Genomic DNA, 16,618 nt, shown 5'->3' with positions numbered 1-16,618 from the left:
ATGTATCATAATGACATGAGTGATCTCGTCTTCACAAATCTGAACTGTTTAAATGAGTAATTTGCAATGTGTTATGTTAGCGCTTCCACAGTTGAATCATTTATGCACACAATTAATTACATATATTTAATATTGCAATTTTAAAAAGTGCATTAACATACAGTATGTGTCATATAGTTACTTTTCAACAACTACTAGCAGAGTAAAACAATAATAATAATAATAATAATAATAATAATAATAATAATAATAATAATAATAAAAACAGAATTAGCCTTGCATGTGACAAGACCGCTAATTAGGGCAGACCATTGCAAAAAAACACTAACCGCACACATTATTTGGAAACGAAATGTTGTTACATTCATGAATTATATTAAATTACAGTATGAGCTATGAGTTGATTCAAATGAATAGGAAACACTTGCCTTCTTCATCAGCTTTTCTACATTTCCAGCAGATGCAGAAGATCCCAAATCCAGCAACAATCAACAGAAATTCAGCAACAGAGATCAACACTGTCAATGAATCTGAGTCTGGGGAATGTATAGGAGAGGAAAAGAGAGATATCCATGTAAGTTATTGCGTCTGAGCTACAACAATAGACAGAAATCAGCTCAATTAATACATGATGAATATCACGCTATTAACAGTGTGATATGGCTGTCTATCAGAACGGCTGATTTGGCCATAGTAATCACAGAGTGCTGATATACTTGTACAACCATGTTGCACTGCTACAAGTGTGACAGTATATTTATACCACAGTTCAATGGCACAAGTGTGTAAATAAAAAAGAGACAACAAAAGTTGCATCTTTGAAAACCCTCTTTTGTGTAGAATTACTTCCTTCCACCACAGATTCAAATCTGTTAGACAGTTTAACAGCTGATCCCAAGCCTCTGTTACTATTTCTAAAACATCACTTATGAACTAGTAACGAAAAAAACATTAAACTAGTTGCTTCATTGAAAGCTTATTGTATTTGTGTATTAAAAGCTTACTGTATTATGTAGAGTATTATGAGAGGGATATGTCACGAGGTGACAAAATTCCAACTGTCAAGGTGGAACTAATGATTGCCGCGATTGCATCCCGCCGGACCAATAGCAATGGAACACCGGGCTAGTTCCGGGTTAGCGCAAAATCCCGCGAATGGGGTGATCAGCGGAAATCGCCGGCAGCTGTCATAGACAGTAAAAGAAATGGACACAGCGACCCCATTGGAACTCAACTGAGACAATTGAAGCCCATTTTTAGCGTTTTTTTTAGCACTTCCGTTTCTGACTCGCAGACTCAAACGAAGCTTGATGACGTCAGCAACCTGTATGACAGATGTAAATGTTCTAGTAGCTGTGCGTGCAAACTGCCATCGTTAATCTTGCAGAGACGGCGAGCTTGAGCGGGGAGTTCTTTGGCGTGAGTGAGCAGGAGTAAGTATTCTGATTAATTATTTTGTGTAGTATTTTAAGATGTAACGCCATATTAAGTTAATTGCCTGCGAGCTTCTCCTCCTGTCTGTACGGTAATGCGACAGAGAGTCGCGTGGTTATGACGCAATCGTTAGCCTATTTTTTTTCACAAAAACTGTTTCTACGGGGCCATAATGTAACATAGAAGGTAATGGAGCCCTTTATACATTGTCTTGTATCTTTAGAAATAAATAATGGACAAACAGAGTCTTTAAACGCCTCAGATGTAAAGTTATTCGCTGTCAAAGTGACGCCAAAATGAATGGGAGTCAATGGGAATGCTAACGCAAGTGAAGTTCTGCTACAAGATGGCAGCACGCAGCCGACTTCAACTTCCGGTCGACTTACTTGCCGCCTGGCAGCTGTGCACGTTGGGACACGTTACCATTAGGGTAGGATAAAAGGAGAGAGGATGCACCAAAGAGGGCGCTGTGTTCGGGGACTGTGAATCTCGGAGGAAGCATGAGCGGTGGAGAAGAGGAAGTGGGGCTGGCAAACGGACACAGCATTGTGAGTTTGGGAGAAAGAGCACACCGACTCAACCGGAAGGAGGAAATCGCTGGACAGTAAGATCGTTTGTGAGAGATTGTGAGTAGTCCAATCGATCTCCATCCTCTCTCTCTTGTCTATGGGACTCTTTGACGTGAATGCCAGGTCTACATCTATTTATGTATTTCCCACTGAGTGTTGAATTGCAGTGATGAAGTGATGTGATGCACTGTTTTGATGTGTGAAGTGTGAACTTAAACTCGCCGGGTGTCCACTACTTACCTGAGTTTTCTGTCACATTCTAAGACGTAAGAAGAGGCTAACACTGTTGCAATCCAGAGCTATTTGAGTGTACTATCTGACAGCCCATTGTGAAGAGGGATTTCATACTGGAATACTCACCTGACTGCTTTGCGGTGAAACTCCTCCAGCTGTAAGTTCTCTGTCTGTAATTGCTGAAGAAGAGGATTACGTATGTGTATTCACCTGTCTGCTTTGCAGTGAACTTCTCCTAATGTAAGCTCTGTGTCTGCCAGCCCTTCAAGAGGATTTCATACTGGAAATACTCACCTGACTGCTTTGCAGTGAAGCTCCTCCAGCTGTAAGTTCTCTGTCTGTCATTGCTGAGGAAGAGGATCACGTACCTGTGTATTCACCTGTCTGCTTTGCAGCGAACTTCTTCCATCGTAAGCTCTGTGTCTGCCAGTCCTTCAAGAGGATTTCATACCTGAATACTTACCAGACTGCTTGGTAGTGGAGCTCCTCAGCCGTCAGTTCTCTGCCTGTCACCTGCAGAAGAAGAGGAGTACGTACCCGAAACGCGTACCTTAACTGTTCCACCACAGTCCCTCTGGTCGTAAGTCCCGACCCGTCCTTCCCCTGGGAAGAAGGGAGTACGTCACCCGAAATACGCACCTGAACGGTACTACAGTAGCCTCCTCCCAGTTGTGAGCCCTGACTTGTCTCTCTCATTGGAAGACAGCGAAGTCACTCACCAGAACACCCCCCTGCATTGCACTCTGTGGGCCTCCGGCGGGTCCGCAGGACGGAACGACCCTGCCCAGAAGACTCACCATTTTAGATCCCCCTTTTATACTCAAAAAATTACTGTGTTACTTGCAGTGTTGGTCATCGTACTTTAAAAAAGTAATTAGTTACAGTTACAAATTACTTCTCCTAAAATGTAACTGAGTTAGTAACTCAGTTACCACATTGCAAAAGTAATTAGTTACTCAGCAAAGTAACTGTGACGTTATTTTTATGTTCCATAATGCTATTATGTCATATAACATCTTTAATATATAAGATGTTTATATTAACTGATTGAAGAATAAAAACACTAAGTATTTTAGAATTTTTTTATTTATATACCTAAATAGATTGCAGCCTGCCATATGATATGCATAGAAATAAAACATATAAAAAATAAATATAGAAAATAAAATTCAACTGCAAAATTAAGACAAACAAATTTAAACTTGGGTAAAAAGAAACAAAGGAAACCTGGCCATTAGTGCAAATCTCTGTAACTGTATATTAGGCCTATACTGCACATTGGGTCTCATTCATGAAACATTCGTAAATATACGAGTAAATATGTGAGTGATTTGCGCGTAAAGAGAACTTCCCGAAAACTCTTCTCCTGATTCACAAAAACTTCGTAAACGTCAGATGTGATAGTGAAATGTGTGTGTGTGTTAATGAATTCCAATCAGTCGTAAATGGGACACGCGTGCACGCTCATTCTCAATTACCACAAATCCCTCCCATTAAATCCGACTGACAACTATATATGAGCATCATATTATGACACCAAACGAATGATTCCAACACGTCTTTTCAAAAGCGAATGAAAATTAAAATTTCTCAGCTGCAGAAATTTAAGTTTTATTATCAGAAGTTCATTCAAAACGCCACGTTTTATTTTCAAGCGTACATAGTGGCGTATCAGGTCCTAAAAAAAGGATGCTTGGCAGCATTTTACAGACGATGTTAATAGAGTTTCATCTGTTAATCGAACAGTCCCAGAAGTGAAAAGAAAAACCGTATGTAATTACTATATATAATATTTTTTTTCAAAATGCTGTGTAAATATGTACCCAATTAAGAATTAAAATGCTGCCGTATTAATGAGCAAAACGTTCAGACGTTAAACGCACTATTTACGCGTGGCTGGGAGCAGGTGTAAATTTCTTTCGTACCAGCTAACATTTGGAAAATACGAACGTTTTAATGAATCCGAAAATTTACGCCAAAACCACTTTATACGCGATTTACACAAAAATTTGTTCTGCTCGTGTTTCATGAATGAGACCCAATAAACGGAACAATATCCAACTCTTACGGTGCATTCACACCAGATGCAAATAGAGCGTCTGTCGCGAGTGATTTTACTGTTAAGTCAATGCAAAGACTAATAAGACAACTTCCGAAAATCAGCGAAACACATTCTTAAATAGACGCTGTCTTTATAAATAAACCACATATTTGAGTTCAAAACAACTACATTCTCTCATGAAATACTTTTAAAACTAGATTTATTCACGCAAGTCGCGTCTGGTGTGTGCACAGCATTAAATATTCATTACAGTAACATATTAGCATGTGTTGATGTGAGGTGGTTCATAAGATTTGAGTTGCTTGAGGCAGACGTGGATAAAGTCTTTTTTCCTGGGCATACCGTGCATGTTACAGAAACATTCTTGCCTTTAATTCCCGGTACTTCCAGTTCGAGAACGCCATTATCGCTGATGCCGTCTTCTGTTTAGTGGTTCTCAGAGCGTGCAGTGAGACAGCGTGAGCAGGGCACCGCCCACCCAGCCAATCATCATCGGATTTGCAACGGTGTCAGGCAGCTGATGTGTAGCCACTAGCCAAAGCATGACACCTCGCGCTTTATTCAACCACTGTAGTAACGTGACACTTTACATTCTCAGTAACGATAACGGCGTTGCAATGATGGGAAAAGTAATTAGTTAGATTACTCCGTTACTGAAAATGTAACTCCGTTAGTAACGCCGTTATACTTAAACGGCGTTACTCCCAACACTGGTTACTTGAAACCTTGTCTGTCGTCCTTGCCTGGCCTCTGTCCGACTCCCCAAGGGTGGTATGGGTCTTAGGGGTGGGTGCAGCCTGATTGGCCTGCCCCGTGACAGATAGACTGAACAAGTGTGAATACCTACATCTGATACATCAACCATTCTTCATCTCTATCTCATATTCACAATAAAACATTAGATTGAATGTCTGCTGTGGAAAGCTATATCTTTGTCGTAGTATCCTTACATTTGTTAAGGGTGATTTCCAAAGACTGCACTGCTCAGTGCATTTGTTGGCTGCATCTTACAAGGTGTTGTTGAGAGTAAAAAAAGACCTTGTTTACAACCCTGTTTCAGTCTCTTTTCGATATAAAAGTATTTATTGCTGACTCACTCATAAAAACTCTTGTCGCTATCTAATTGCAGAATAATTTCACTAAAATCACCAAAACAAGTTCGATGTAAATTCCAGAAGATCTGTCTGAGCTAAGCACGCTTTTGTCACCTTCATGATTTCTGAACAGCCACTGATGCCCTGGAGCTCACATATTCCAAACCACTGAATACAATTTTCATAAAGATGTATTAAAATAGAAATTTTGAAACAACATTATTTAAAAGCATATAGTGGATTTGGGCATCTACAATGACACTTGCTGTGAGAAATACTGCAAGTGGAGTTATATAAATGGTGAAACAGCTGGAGTTCTGTTATCACTAGCATATCGGATCGCTGGAAAAGTCTTGCAGCCAATCAGATTCAAGGACTAGAAAATAACTTTGTACAAACGTTAGTATCACTACTGTCCTACCTGCACATGGCTGACAGAGTTTGCTGATTTCCAGATGTCTGGTCTGGTGGCTGATGGGATTGTTGATCACACAGCTGTAGCTGTTTCTATCCTGATATTCCACCTCCAGAGGTAGAGATAGACTGATGCTGAGATCAAACACACTGATGCTGGACAATAAACTGTTTCTTTTGTACCAGGAGAGAGTCACATGACCCACATTCACCACTGAACACACCAGTGAACAAGATGATGATGATGAAGAAGAACAGTCTCTGGTAATGTTAGGAACAGACAGACGACCTGAAAACATGAGAGAATAAACTAAAACAGGATACATTTACACAACTTTATTTCCATTTCAGCATTGAATGACAGCTTATATGATGTCACCTCAAACTATAAAATAAAGAATATAACAGGCAGAACAAATTATTTCTGCTCACCATAGACAGAAACACTGAATGTTTTTGATGCCAGTTTTGCTCCACTTATCTGAAGTTCATAGACTCCAGTGTGTTGAGTTGTGATGTTTGTGATGGTCAGAGATCCAGTTTGATAGTCCAGCTTCAGTCTATCTCTGAATATCCCATCAGGAACATCATACATGGAGAAGATTTGTTTCTCTCTCCTGATTTCAGCTATGAGAGAACTACCAACTCCAAATGTCCACAGTATGTCATTGTTTTCAGGTATTTCAGTAACATCAGTGTTCAGAGTGACAGAATCTCCCTTTATCAATGACACCTCAAATACACCTGATGAACAAATATTTTACACAGATATTAAGCAAATTGTAAGTATAGGAAACTATAATTAAAAAGCAACACATATTCTATTTCCTTTTTTTTTCTTTTTTTTTGACTGACAAGCATACACTTTCTGTCTGATACTGTATAAGTACTTTAGCTCTTGCAGATAAATAACAATATGTTGTTATATACTTCTACCACTAAAGACAGAATATTAGTATGAAGCAGAGATATGAAACACTGCAGCAGCTCTTACAGATTTCCATAAAATATATGTATAGTGTCAAATAATGGAGTACAATCAAAGTATAATTTATGAAAAAGGATAGATAACAAGGACTGGTTGCTCTTCTGTCCCTGTGTTGACAGGAATTGGGAGTAAGTGCAGAGGAAGAGGCACTTCCTTCAGCCTGAGGCTTATTCATTACACTTTTGTTAGACAATAGTTAGACAATTGTTAAAATTACGAATGACTTGCTTCTTGCGTCAGATTAAGGCTGGATCTCATTGTTAGTTTTACTTGACCTTGCTCTTAGATAGTTTAGATCCTATCTGTCCAATCATTACAACTTTATTTAAAAGGGGAGCCATCTCAGTTATCACCAGTAAATATGGAGTGCCACAAGGATCTGTCCTAGGTCCTCTGCTATTTTCAATATACATGTTGCCCCTTGGTAACACGGGATCAACTTTTATGCTGTCGATACCCAAATATATCTCAACAAGACCAGATAAATTAGCTAAGATAACATAGTGTGTTACAAATATATTTCTCATATTTATATAAAATATATTCTCATATTAAATTCGGATATGACAGAGATATTACTTATTGGACCAAAAAAAAAAAAAAAACAGTACACAGAGACTCTTGGATTACAATTTGCAACTAGAAGGATGTACTGTTACTTCCTCTACAGTCAAAAATCTGGGCGTTATATTAGACAGCAACTTCCCCTTTCCCATGTTACAAAAACAGCATTATTCCATCTTAGAAACAGGCAATTTATGAAACATCAAGCATATGTTTTTCTGATTAAATGTTTTAAATAGATTTTTCTTTAAATGATTTAACTGACAGTCACCACTTAAAAGCAACTACTAAATATCGTAGAAACTTAATTTTCTGTAAAGTTGATTTGCAACTATTTGTATCGTGAAAAGCACTATGGAAATGTACTTGAATTGAATAGACAGACATCAGACCAACAAATAAACATTAATATCACTACTTCCATACCTGAACATGTGTGACAGAGTTGACTAATGTCCAGATGTGTGGTCTGGTTGCTGATGGGATTGTTGATCACGCAGCTGTAGCTGTTTTTATCCTGATATTCCACCTCCAGTGGTAGAGAGAGACTGATGCTGAGATCAGACACACTGATGCTGGACAATAAACTGTTTCCTTTGTACCAGGAGAGAGTCACATGACTCAAATTCACCACTGAGCACAACAATGAACAATAGGATGATGCTGAAGATGATGATGATGAAGAACAGTCTCTGGTAATGTTAGGAACAGGCAGATGTGCTGCAAAACATGTGAATACACTGAAATGTGGATAAATCTACACAACTTTATTTTTATTTCAGTGTTGTGTGAGTGTTTATATGATGCCATCTCAAACTGTAAAACAAGAATATGTAACAGGCGGAATGAATGATCTCTACTCACCATAGACAGAAACACTGAATGTTTTTGATGTCAGTTTTGCTCCACTTATCTGTAGTTCATAGAGTCCAGCATGTTGAGTTGTGATGTTCATGATGGTCAGAGATCCAGTTTGATTGTCCAGCTTCAGTCTGTCTCTGAATATCCCATCAGGAACATTATCATATTTGTAAAAGATTTGTTTCTCCCGACTGATTCCAGCTATGAGAGACATTTCAGCTCCAAATTTCCACAGTATGTCATCGTCTTCAAGTATTTCAATAAGATCAGTGTTTAGTGTGACAGAATCTCCCTCCAACACTGACACTGTCTCACCAAACACACCTGGAGAATAAAAACTGATTTTTTCACAGACAATTACAAAGGCAGGGTACTGTAATTTAAAAGCAACACATATTCCATTTCCTTATTTTCTATTTATTTGTTTGACTGGCAAGCAGAACATTTTTGTCTGATATACAGTATATATCTTTAAAAACTGATACTGTAAACTGCTAACCGCTACCATTAAAGAGATATTATTAGAACCAAGCAGGAAGAGAAAACATTGCAGCAGCACAGATTACCTATGAATATATTTAGCAGCATATTTTAAGAAAAAGGACAGATAACCAGGCCCCATAGGACACATAATAAAATCACTTTAATTGAGTAATTAAAGTAACACATTACTTTGAAATGTACAGTGAAGTTTTACTTTTTCAAATAAAGAAAGCAAGCAACTTTATTTTCACGTTTAATAATTGGTGGATCTTCTGCCCACGTGTTGAGATAACTTATAGAATGAAAGTGCCTTTACAATTGCCCAAAATATAACTTTTGTGTTTTTGTTTTATTATTATGAAAAATAAATAATCAAGCCCAGCCCACATGAAAAAGTAACACAAAAGTAACATTAACCATTACTTTCCATACAAACTAACACAATTAGTTACTTTTTTTTATAGAGAAACACTATATACTATATACTTTCCCTGCAGCTGTAACAACCCATTTGGGCTTAATCCTTATGGTGCAATGCATCCTTAATATTTAATTTGCTTTAAAGTTATCTGTTGTAGAGTAGAATCAATGTGCAACATTTACTAAACAAATGCATTATTACAGACTAATTTTTTTTTTTTTTATGTTTGAAAACATTTAAAATAGTATATTATTTTTTGGTACCTAAAGTAGACCGCCTCAGTGACAGTTTTTGTACCTTTTACTCTGACATTTAAAAAAAAAAAAATAATAATAATAATAATCAACCATATAATTAAACAAAAAGTATAGCTTACCAATCAGATTCCACAAGCACAAAAATAACAAAACAGACATTTTATTCAATAGCTTATCTAAAAGCATTTCTAAAAATGCTATTGTTGAAAACACTGCAAATCTGTCAATGTGAATCCTCCCCACTCAGAGCACAGGATGAGCTCCCCCTGCTGCCTTCACTAACAACTCTTCCAGCAGCAACAGACTGTAAAAAACACATGAAAATAATCTTAAACTTTAGCTTGCAGTTTGTGGTTGGATGTATTGTTAAAACCCAGTAAAATAAAAATACAAATACAACATTTAAAGACTCAAAATTTTTGTAAAATAGCATGCAAATTTTGCGCAGCACCCTTGTATTTGTATACTTTTTTTTCTTCTTTTTTTTTTACCAGTTGATCTTTTATTTTGTTAGAAAACTATAGTTTCATTGAAAGCATGTTTTACTAATGTGTCTTATTACAAGAGATTTGTACATTTGTGCAGTGAAAATGTGTTGAACATTTTGGGAATGGAACCTGCAACAGAAACTGTGCCGGTGCATGTGACCACCTGTCTTGATTTTTGTCGACTGCCAGAGGTGGCACTAAATTTGACAAGAGACAGTCGCCTTGACATTTTTTACACAGGAAAAACCCTGCTTTGAATGAAATGCACGTAACATTTTAAGAAGAAATGTTTCTTCTAATTCTGATAAAATGTTTGAACCATTAGCCTTGTGCATATAGCGTGGTTGTGCTGCGGGTGATCCTTGAAAGATGCCATCCCCTCCTCTCTCTCCCACCTGTGCGCTCTCTGTACTGTCATGTATAAATAAAAACACAAACACCAAAAATAAATACAACTATGATATTGTGAAACATCTTTAACTGTCATCTAACCTCGTCATCAAATTCATCTGCCTCATTCAAACATGCACGTGTCTTATGGATATAAGCATTTGTCCAGACCAAAACTGCATGGCAAAGGTGCTGGTCCCACTGTCATCTACCGTCATAACCTCCAAATGTCACAACTCGATTTCCACAACATCGATACATTTGAATATATGGTACTGAAGGTTGACTGAAGGTTGACTCTCTTATTATCAACCTACTCTATCCTCCTAAATCATTTTCAAACTTTTTTTCTCAACTCAGTGAACTGTAACCCTCGCCTGTTCCTTGCCATCTCCTGTTCTCCTGCTTGGTGACTGTAATATACATGTTTATGTTGTTTGCCCTAACACCACTCAATCACTATCCGTTTCTGATTGTTTTAATGTGTGTGATCATCATGTTCAGTTTCCTACTAATTCACATGGTCATATGTGATTGATTTGATTGATTTGATCTGTAACTCAGGGGATGGTATTTTTCTGGTATCTCTTTCTCGGACACTGGTATCTCTGATCAAAAACACATAGACTTTAGTTTTGGTTTCCCTATACAAGAAATCTGCTTAGATTATATATTATCGTAATTTTGAACACCTCACTCTTAATCTAATTTCATCCCATTATTGGCGGGCTCTATCCTGAGCTTGGAGCCCTCCCTCCGGACAGCACGCCAACTATGTTACTAATTTATCTACCATATTATATGTTAGTGCAAACTCAGAAGTGTAAATTAAAGACACAGGACACAGAGCTGTGGTTTCACTGCCAGAATCTGTATTGTCTGAACAGTGCACCCCCTCCACCTATAGGTTAACATATTACTTGTAAAGTTATGATCTAGGTCAGGGATGGGAAGTTTCTGTCCCGGAGGGCCACTGTCCTGCAAAGTTCAGCTCCAACCCTTAGCAAACTCACCTACCTGTAGCGTTATAGTGTTCTTTAGGATCTTAAATAGCTTGTTCAGCTGTGTTTGATTAGGGTTGATTTATGACAGGGGTGTCAAACTCAATTCCTGGAGGTCCGGAGCTCTGCAGAGTTTTGCTCCAACCCTTCTCCAACACACATACAATGTAGTTTTCAAATAAGCCTTAAGGACTTGGTTAGTTCAATCAGGTGTGTTTAATTAGTGTTGAATCTAAACTCTGCAGGGCTCCAGCCATCAGTTTGACACACATGGTTCATAAACGTCCAGTGTTAAGTTTCCACAGTCTGTGATGATTTGTGGTGCAGTGTCATCTGATGGTGTTGGTCCATTGTGTTTCTTTGAAAACCAAAGTCACTGCACATGTTTTCCAAGAAATTCTGGAGCACCTAAGTGCATTTTTTATGATAGCAGCAACTGTAAATCAAATGTAAGCTAATACAACCCTAATTACTAGCTCAAATGCATTCACGTGTATTCCTCTTATATAAAATATAGTCTGTTTTATGTTATTTATTTTAATTTTTAATTTAGTAATTTTAACTTGTAATGTTCTACTAATAACCATAAAGTATAACTGCCATAGAACCAGTGAGAAAGGTTGTATGGCCAGAAACTGCTGATCAACTGAATGTGTTGCAGGATGTTAAAATTGTTTCAAATATCTTAAAACAAAGTCTGTAAATGTTTGGCACGATGCATTAAAAAGAGTCAGTTGTAGTTTATTTTATTATTTATTTGATTTAAGCTGTATTTTCTGTATTCTTATACTTCTGTATACTGTATACAATTTTTGGACATAAAACTTAAAATAATTATATGTGAGAGATTCCAGGTAATATCAATGTGTTCCTATTGGTAAGTGATAGCTGAACTCAGCTAAGCCGGACAGTTTTATCCATAAACGGGTAAATATTAATTCTACTTTTAAAAACAAATAAATAATCGTGTAGGAGATTGTTTACTTTCACTTTCACTAGGTGTGCAGTGTGCGCACATAAAAAAAAAAAAAAAAAAAATCAGATTTGAGGCTTGTTATAACGCGTACATCAACCCGATCACTTTATTTGGCGTTTATGTAAACACTACAAACAGATTCATCAATCGATATTAATTCCGTCCGACCCAAAAATGTGCATGCACACATGGCTGTTTCTAAGCCCTAGTGTGTCAAAAACTCGAAACGTTTGTCGACGCCAGGTGTCGATCTACCAATCCCGTTTTACTACAGTCTGTGCTCCAGACTAGGCGATTGGAGTTCGTAATCGAAAGCAAAACCAGCCAGTTGAGATTTGTTGTTTTTCACACAAGCCTTGCTTATCTGGGGCTCAAAAGAACTCATGAACTTTCGTTTTCATTCTTGATTCGGACGCGTTACAAATATATATTTGTATATAAATATATACTCATTTTTCAGTGGAAAAAGTGTTAAAAATGAAGATCTTCGTTTTGTTCATTCTGTGTCTACTTTTCATTCCCGGTAAGTAGTTTGTTACAAACTGACTATCCGTAAACGTTAATAGCTAATCTGGCTTAGTTTGATTTTGTATCAGGTCTTAACTAATCAGACATGTATTATTTAGACTTAGTTATTCTCGTTTGAAGTAGCTGAGGTCTGATATAGCTTATGAATCAAGATTTTTATGATAAACCTATGAGTCATGTGGGATGCATAAGATCATAAGACTCGTGATGTCACAGCACTTTCGTATATTCTTATACCACTCCTCTAGAAGTGATTCACAATTATTTGTTCATTTCTTTTCAGGTGATGATGATGATGATGATAAAAAAGAAGTGTTTGTGATGAAGGGAGATTCAGTCACTCTACACACTGGTGTTGAAACAAACCAACAAGACAGAATTACATGGTATTTTAATGACACACGCATCGCTCAAATCACTGGAGATCAGAGTAAGATCTGTTCAGATGTTCAGTGTAATAAAGGTACTGAGAGATTCAGAGACAGACTGAAGCTGGACGGTCAGACGGGTGATCTCACCATCACAGACATCAGAACTACAGACGCTGGAGTTTATCAACTACAAACTATCAGCAGAAGAATGATTCAAAAGATTTTCATTGTTGCTGTTCATGGTGAGTCATTTTAAAGCATGTTACATTTGCTTAAATCAAATATGCATATGTTTTTTTTTTTTTCATTGTTGTTGTTTTTAAAGGGTGCAAGCACCCAAAGTTCTAAAACCCTATTTGTGTTTGTTTTGATTTTCTTTTTCTTCTTCATGTTTCTTATAAATGTTTATGTGCATCAGAAACTGTAAATTGCAGAGACCCAAAATCTGTTCCCAAGAGTGTCCCCAAGTTGTTTTGTTTTTTTCCCAAAAAGATCATCCAGCAGCTGTCGATTTGTGTTGCAGATGTTTCTGGTGCAAAGACTGATAAAATGAAGACAAAAACAGTGAAGGAGGGAAACTCTGTCACTTTAGACACTCACGTAATAAAAAACCCAAATGATGTAATGAAGTGGCATTTTAATGACGATCTCATCGCTGAAATCACCAGAGATCAGAGTAAGATCTGTACAGATGATCAGTGTAACAGAGATTCAGAGACAGACTGAAGCTGGATCATCAGACTGGATCTTTGTCCATCACAAACATCACAACCACAGATGCTGGAGTTTATGAACTACAGAAAAACCGCCGCATCCACCCTCACCACAGCATCATCAGTATCAGACGATTCAGCATTACTGTCACTGGTGAGTGTAATTTGGTCAATCAATACACGTTCCTTTGCAATAAGTACAGTTCAATATTGCTAATATTGCTAAACAAATGAAAGAGTGAAAAGCACTCAACTTTTGAACAAGCATGGCAACTTTTGTTCTCTGTTGTTACGTTTTAACGTAAATAGTTTCACTGAAAACTAGGGCTGTCGAAAATAACCCACTAATTGTGCAATTATTTTGTGCACAGTAGCTAACCATTATTTTGTATTGGAAGTGGCAAGAGCGGCCAGCACCTTTTGTGCTTTCACAATTGGTATCATTTGTCTACCGCCACTTGTGTCCTGCAAATACAGACGAGTATCGTCCATTACACCACATTTTTCCCAGGTGTTTTTCCTCTGACCACTGTCTTTAACTGTATGCTTTGGTTTATGATGGGCAGCAAGCTCTGCTGCGATGCAACTGTCAGAACAACCAATGTCAGAAGCAAACATATGCCCTTGGCATTTAAAGTGAAACCTGCTGCAGACTTTGCCATTGATGTTATACAAAGAACAAAAGAAAAAGAGAAGTCACTCACTGCTTGCTGATTGACATTTGTAGCTTGGATAAAGATTAATCTATTCAATTTATTTCTATGCATATAGAATTCATGTCAATTCATGTCAAGAATGTTATGTCATACAAGATTGTCAAGACTGTGCAGTAATTTAAGCTTCAGGTGTGTGTTCACTTCTCACTGCTGTGTGGGCATGGGTTAAATGCAGAACATCAATTCCGAGAATGGGTTACCATACTTGGCAAATGTCATGGCTTTCACTTTCACTTTCACTTTTATGGGGTGCGTGTTCAATACTGTGTGTTTAGTCAAGGCAGGGATGGTGGAAACTTGAACTGGAGATGACCAGTGGAGATGGGAGCCATTGGGGCAGGAAACCCAGATGGAGACAAGCAGACTTCTGATGGATCTCCCTTTGTTCACCACTGGTTTCCCTAGCTCCTGTTTTCCAGTGTTCCTTTCCAGACTCTCTCTTCCACCTCCATCTAAAAATCTGTTGTGTGGTCCTCAAGGCAGTGATTCTTATGCATTATGCATTGTTATCCTGTCATGGTGGAAGCAATCGTGTCAGCAATGAAGTAAATGAAGCTTGAGTAGCTGTTGTATCTGTCATATTGTGGAAATCAACCTAAATGGAAAGTACCAGTACTGCCCTATGGAGGGCACCTAAGACTCACAATTTGTATTGTTATTAGTTATTAACTTTATTGTCCCCCTTAGGGGCAATTTGTTCTACAGCATGATATTTTTTTTTTACACCACATACAAGACAGACAAATGCATGACATAAAGAGCAGATTAAGAAAAAAAAAAAAAAAAAAAAAAAAAAAAACCGAACTACCTCTTCCTATTTGAATTAAGTAAATTGATAGCATATGGAACAAACAAACAGTTAATATGTTTATCTGGCTAGAGGGACCCTGTACAAGGATCCTGAGAAAAGGTTTGAAATTAATGATAAAGAGGGTGAGACGTGTCAGATATGATGCCGATGTGCTTTCTTTATCACCTGAATGTCAAACAAATCTGACAACCCAGGTAATTTCACACCCAGTACTTTTACTGTAGTTATTTACAACCTTTGACAGAAAATTATTTTGTTTCAACTTTAAAGAGGCAAATCAATAAATCAATGAAAAATGTTAAAATCAATTCAACATATACCTTATAAAAAGCAGTCATCGATGTCTCATCAATATTAAATTTAGCTAATTTCCGCAGAAAATAAAGTCTTTGTTGGCTCATATTACACAATCTATTGGTATTGTCTGCAAAATTTAATTATTATTGATAATACTACCCAGGTAGTTATAACTTTCTGCTGACTACAACACTCATTTGTTTAAAGGATGTAGAGCAGAGGAGAAAGTACACACTCCTATGGGGAGCCAATAGATGTAATTATAGGACCTGACAGAACACTATTAACCCTCTGAGACCTATTTGTAAGGAAATCTAGTAAACAAGTGGCCATTCTTTGCATCCACGCAAAATAGACCTAAGCTTGTGAATGCAGAAGAAAAAATCGACAAATAATAGCTTTCGCATGGTTACTACAACTCTCCAGGTGTTTATACAACAGGTCCAGTAAGATCTAAACTGTAGGTAAATTGCATCAATTACCTTCATTACAAGTGAGGTCTGGGAGACTGGTCTATGACCTGTCAAACATTTAGGACAATTATTTTTAGTGTTATTATAATTATTGATTTATCCATTTATAATTAGTGTTCCTGTTGCTCAATTGGTAGAGCATTGCGCTATCAAGCGTAAAGTTGGCAGTTTGATTCCCCGGGAACACATGATAGGTAAAAATTGATAGCCTGAATGCACTGTAAAGCATCTGCTAAATGCTTACATTTTAATTTACATTTAAATTTTTTTTTTTATTTTTTTTTGATACTGGAATAACAATCGACTGTTTCCGAATGAGATATATATATCCGAACATATATGATTGCTTTTTGAGAAAAATTTTAGGAATAAAATATGGGTAGGGTTAGGTTTAGGGGTAGGGATTGGGTTAAGTCTATATTTTTGGACAATAAGGTTGATACAGGATCATCAAAAGATGTTGATCCAGGAAC

The 16,618-nt window shown here is 37.3% G+C and overlaps 1 protein-coding gene across 1 annotated transcript; it reads right to left on the bottom strand.

Moving 5' to 3' along the window:
• Nucleotides 1-6,040: 6,040 nt before the first annotated feature.
• Nucleotides 6,041-10,477, bottom strand: LOC113100987 (SLAM family member 5-like; the record flags this gene model as incomplete). Its single annotated transcript, XM_026265481.1, has 5 exons — nucleotides 10,462-10,477; nucleotides 8,224-8,544; nucleotides 7,786-8,079; nucleotides 6,240-6,551; nucleotides 6,041-6,096 (listed from the first exon to the last, which is right to left on the bottom strand). Coding segments are annotated over exons 1-5 (999 nt in total), but the record flags the coding sequence as incomplete, so codon positions are not given.
• Nucleotides 10,478-16,618: the final 6,141 nt, after the last annotated feature.

This window comes from Carassius auratus, unplaced genomic scaffold (assembly GCF_003368295.1).
Source record: "Carassius auratus strain Wakin unplaced genomic scaffold, ASM336829v1 scaf_tig00217435, whole genome shotgun sequence".
In the NCBI taxonomy this organism is placed as follows: domain Eukaryota; kingdom Metazoa; phylum Chordata; class Actinopteri; order Cypriniformes; family Cyprinidae; genus Carassius; species Carassius auratus.
Note: the sequence above shows the minus strand (reverse complement) of the source record. Positions and strands in the feature narration are given on the sequence as shown.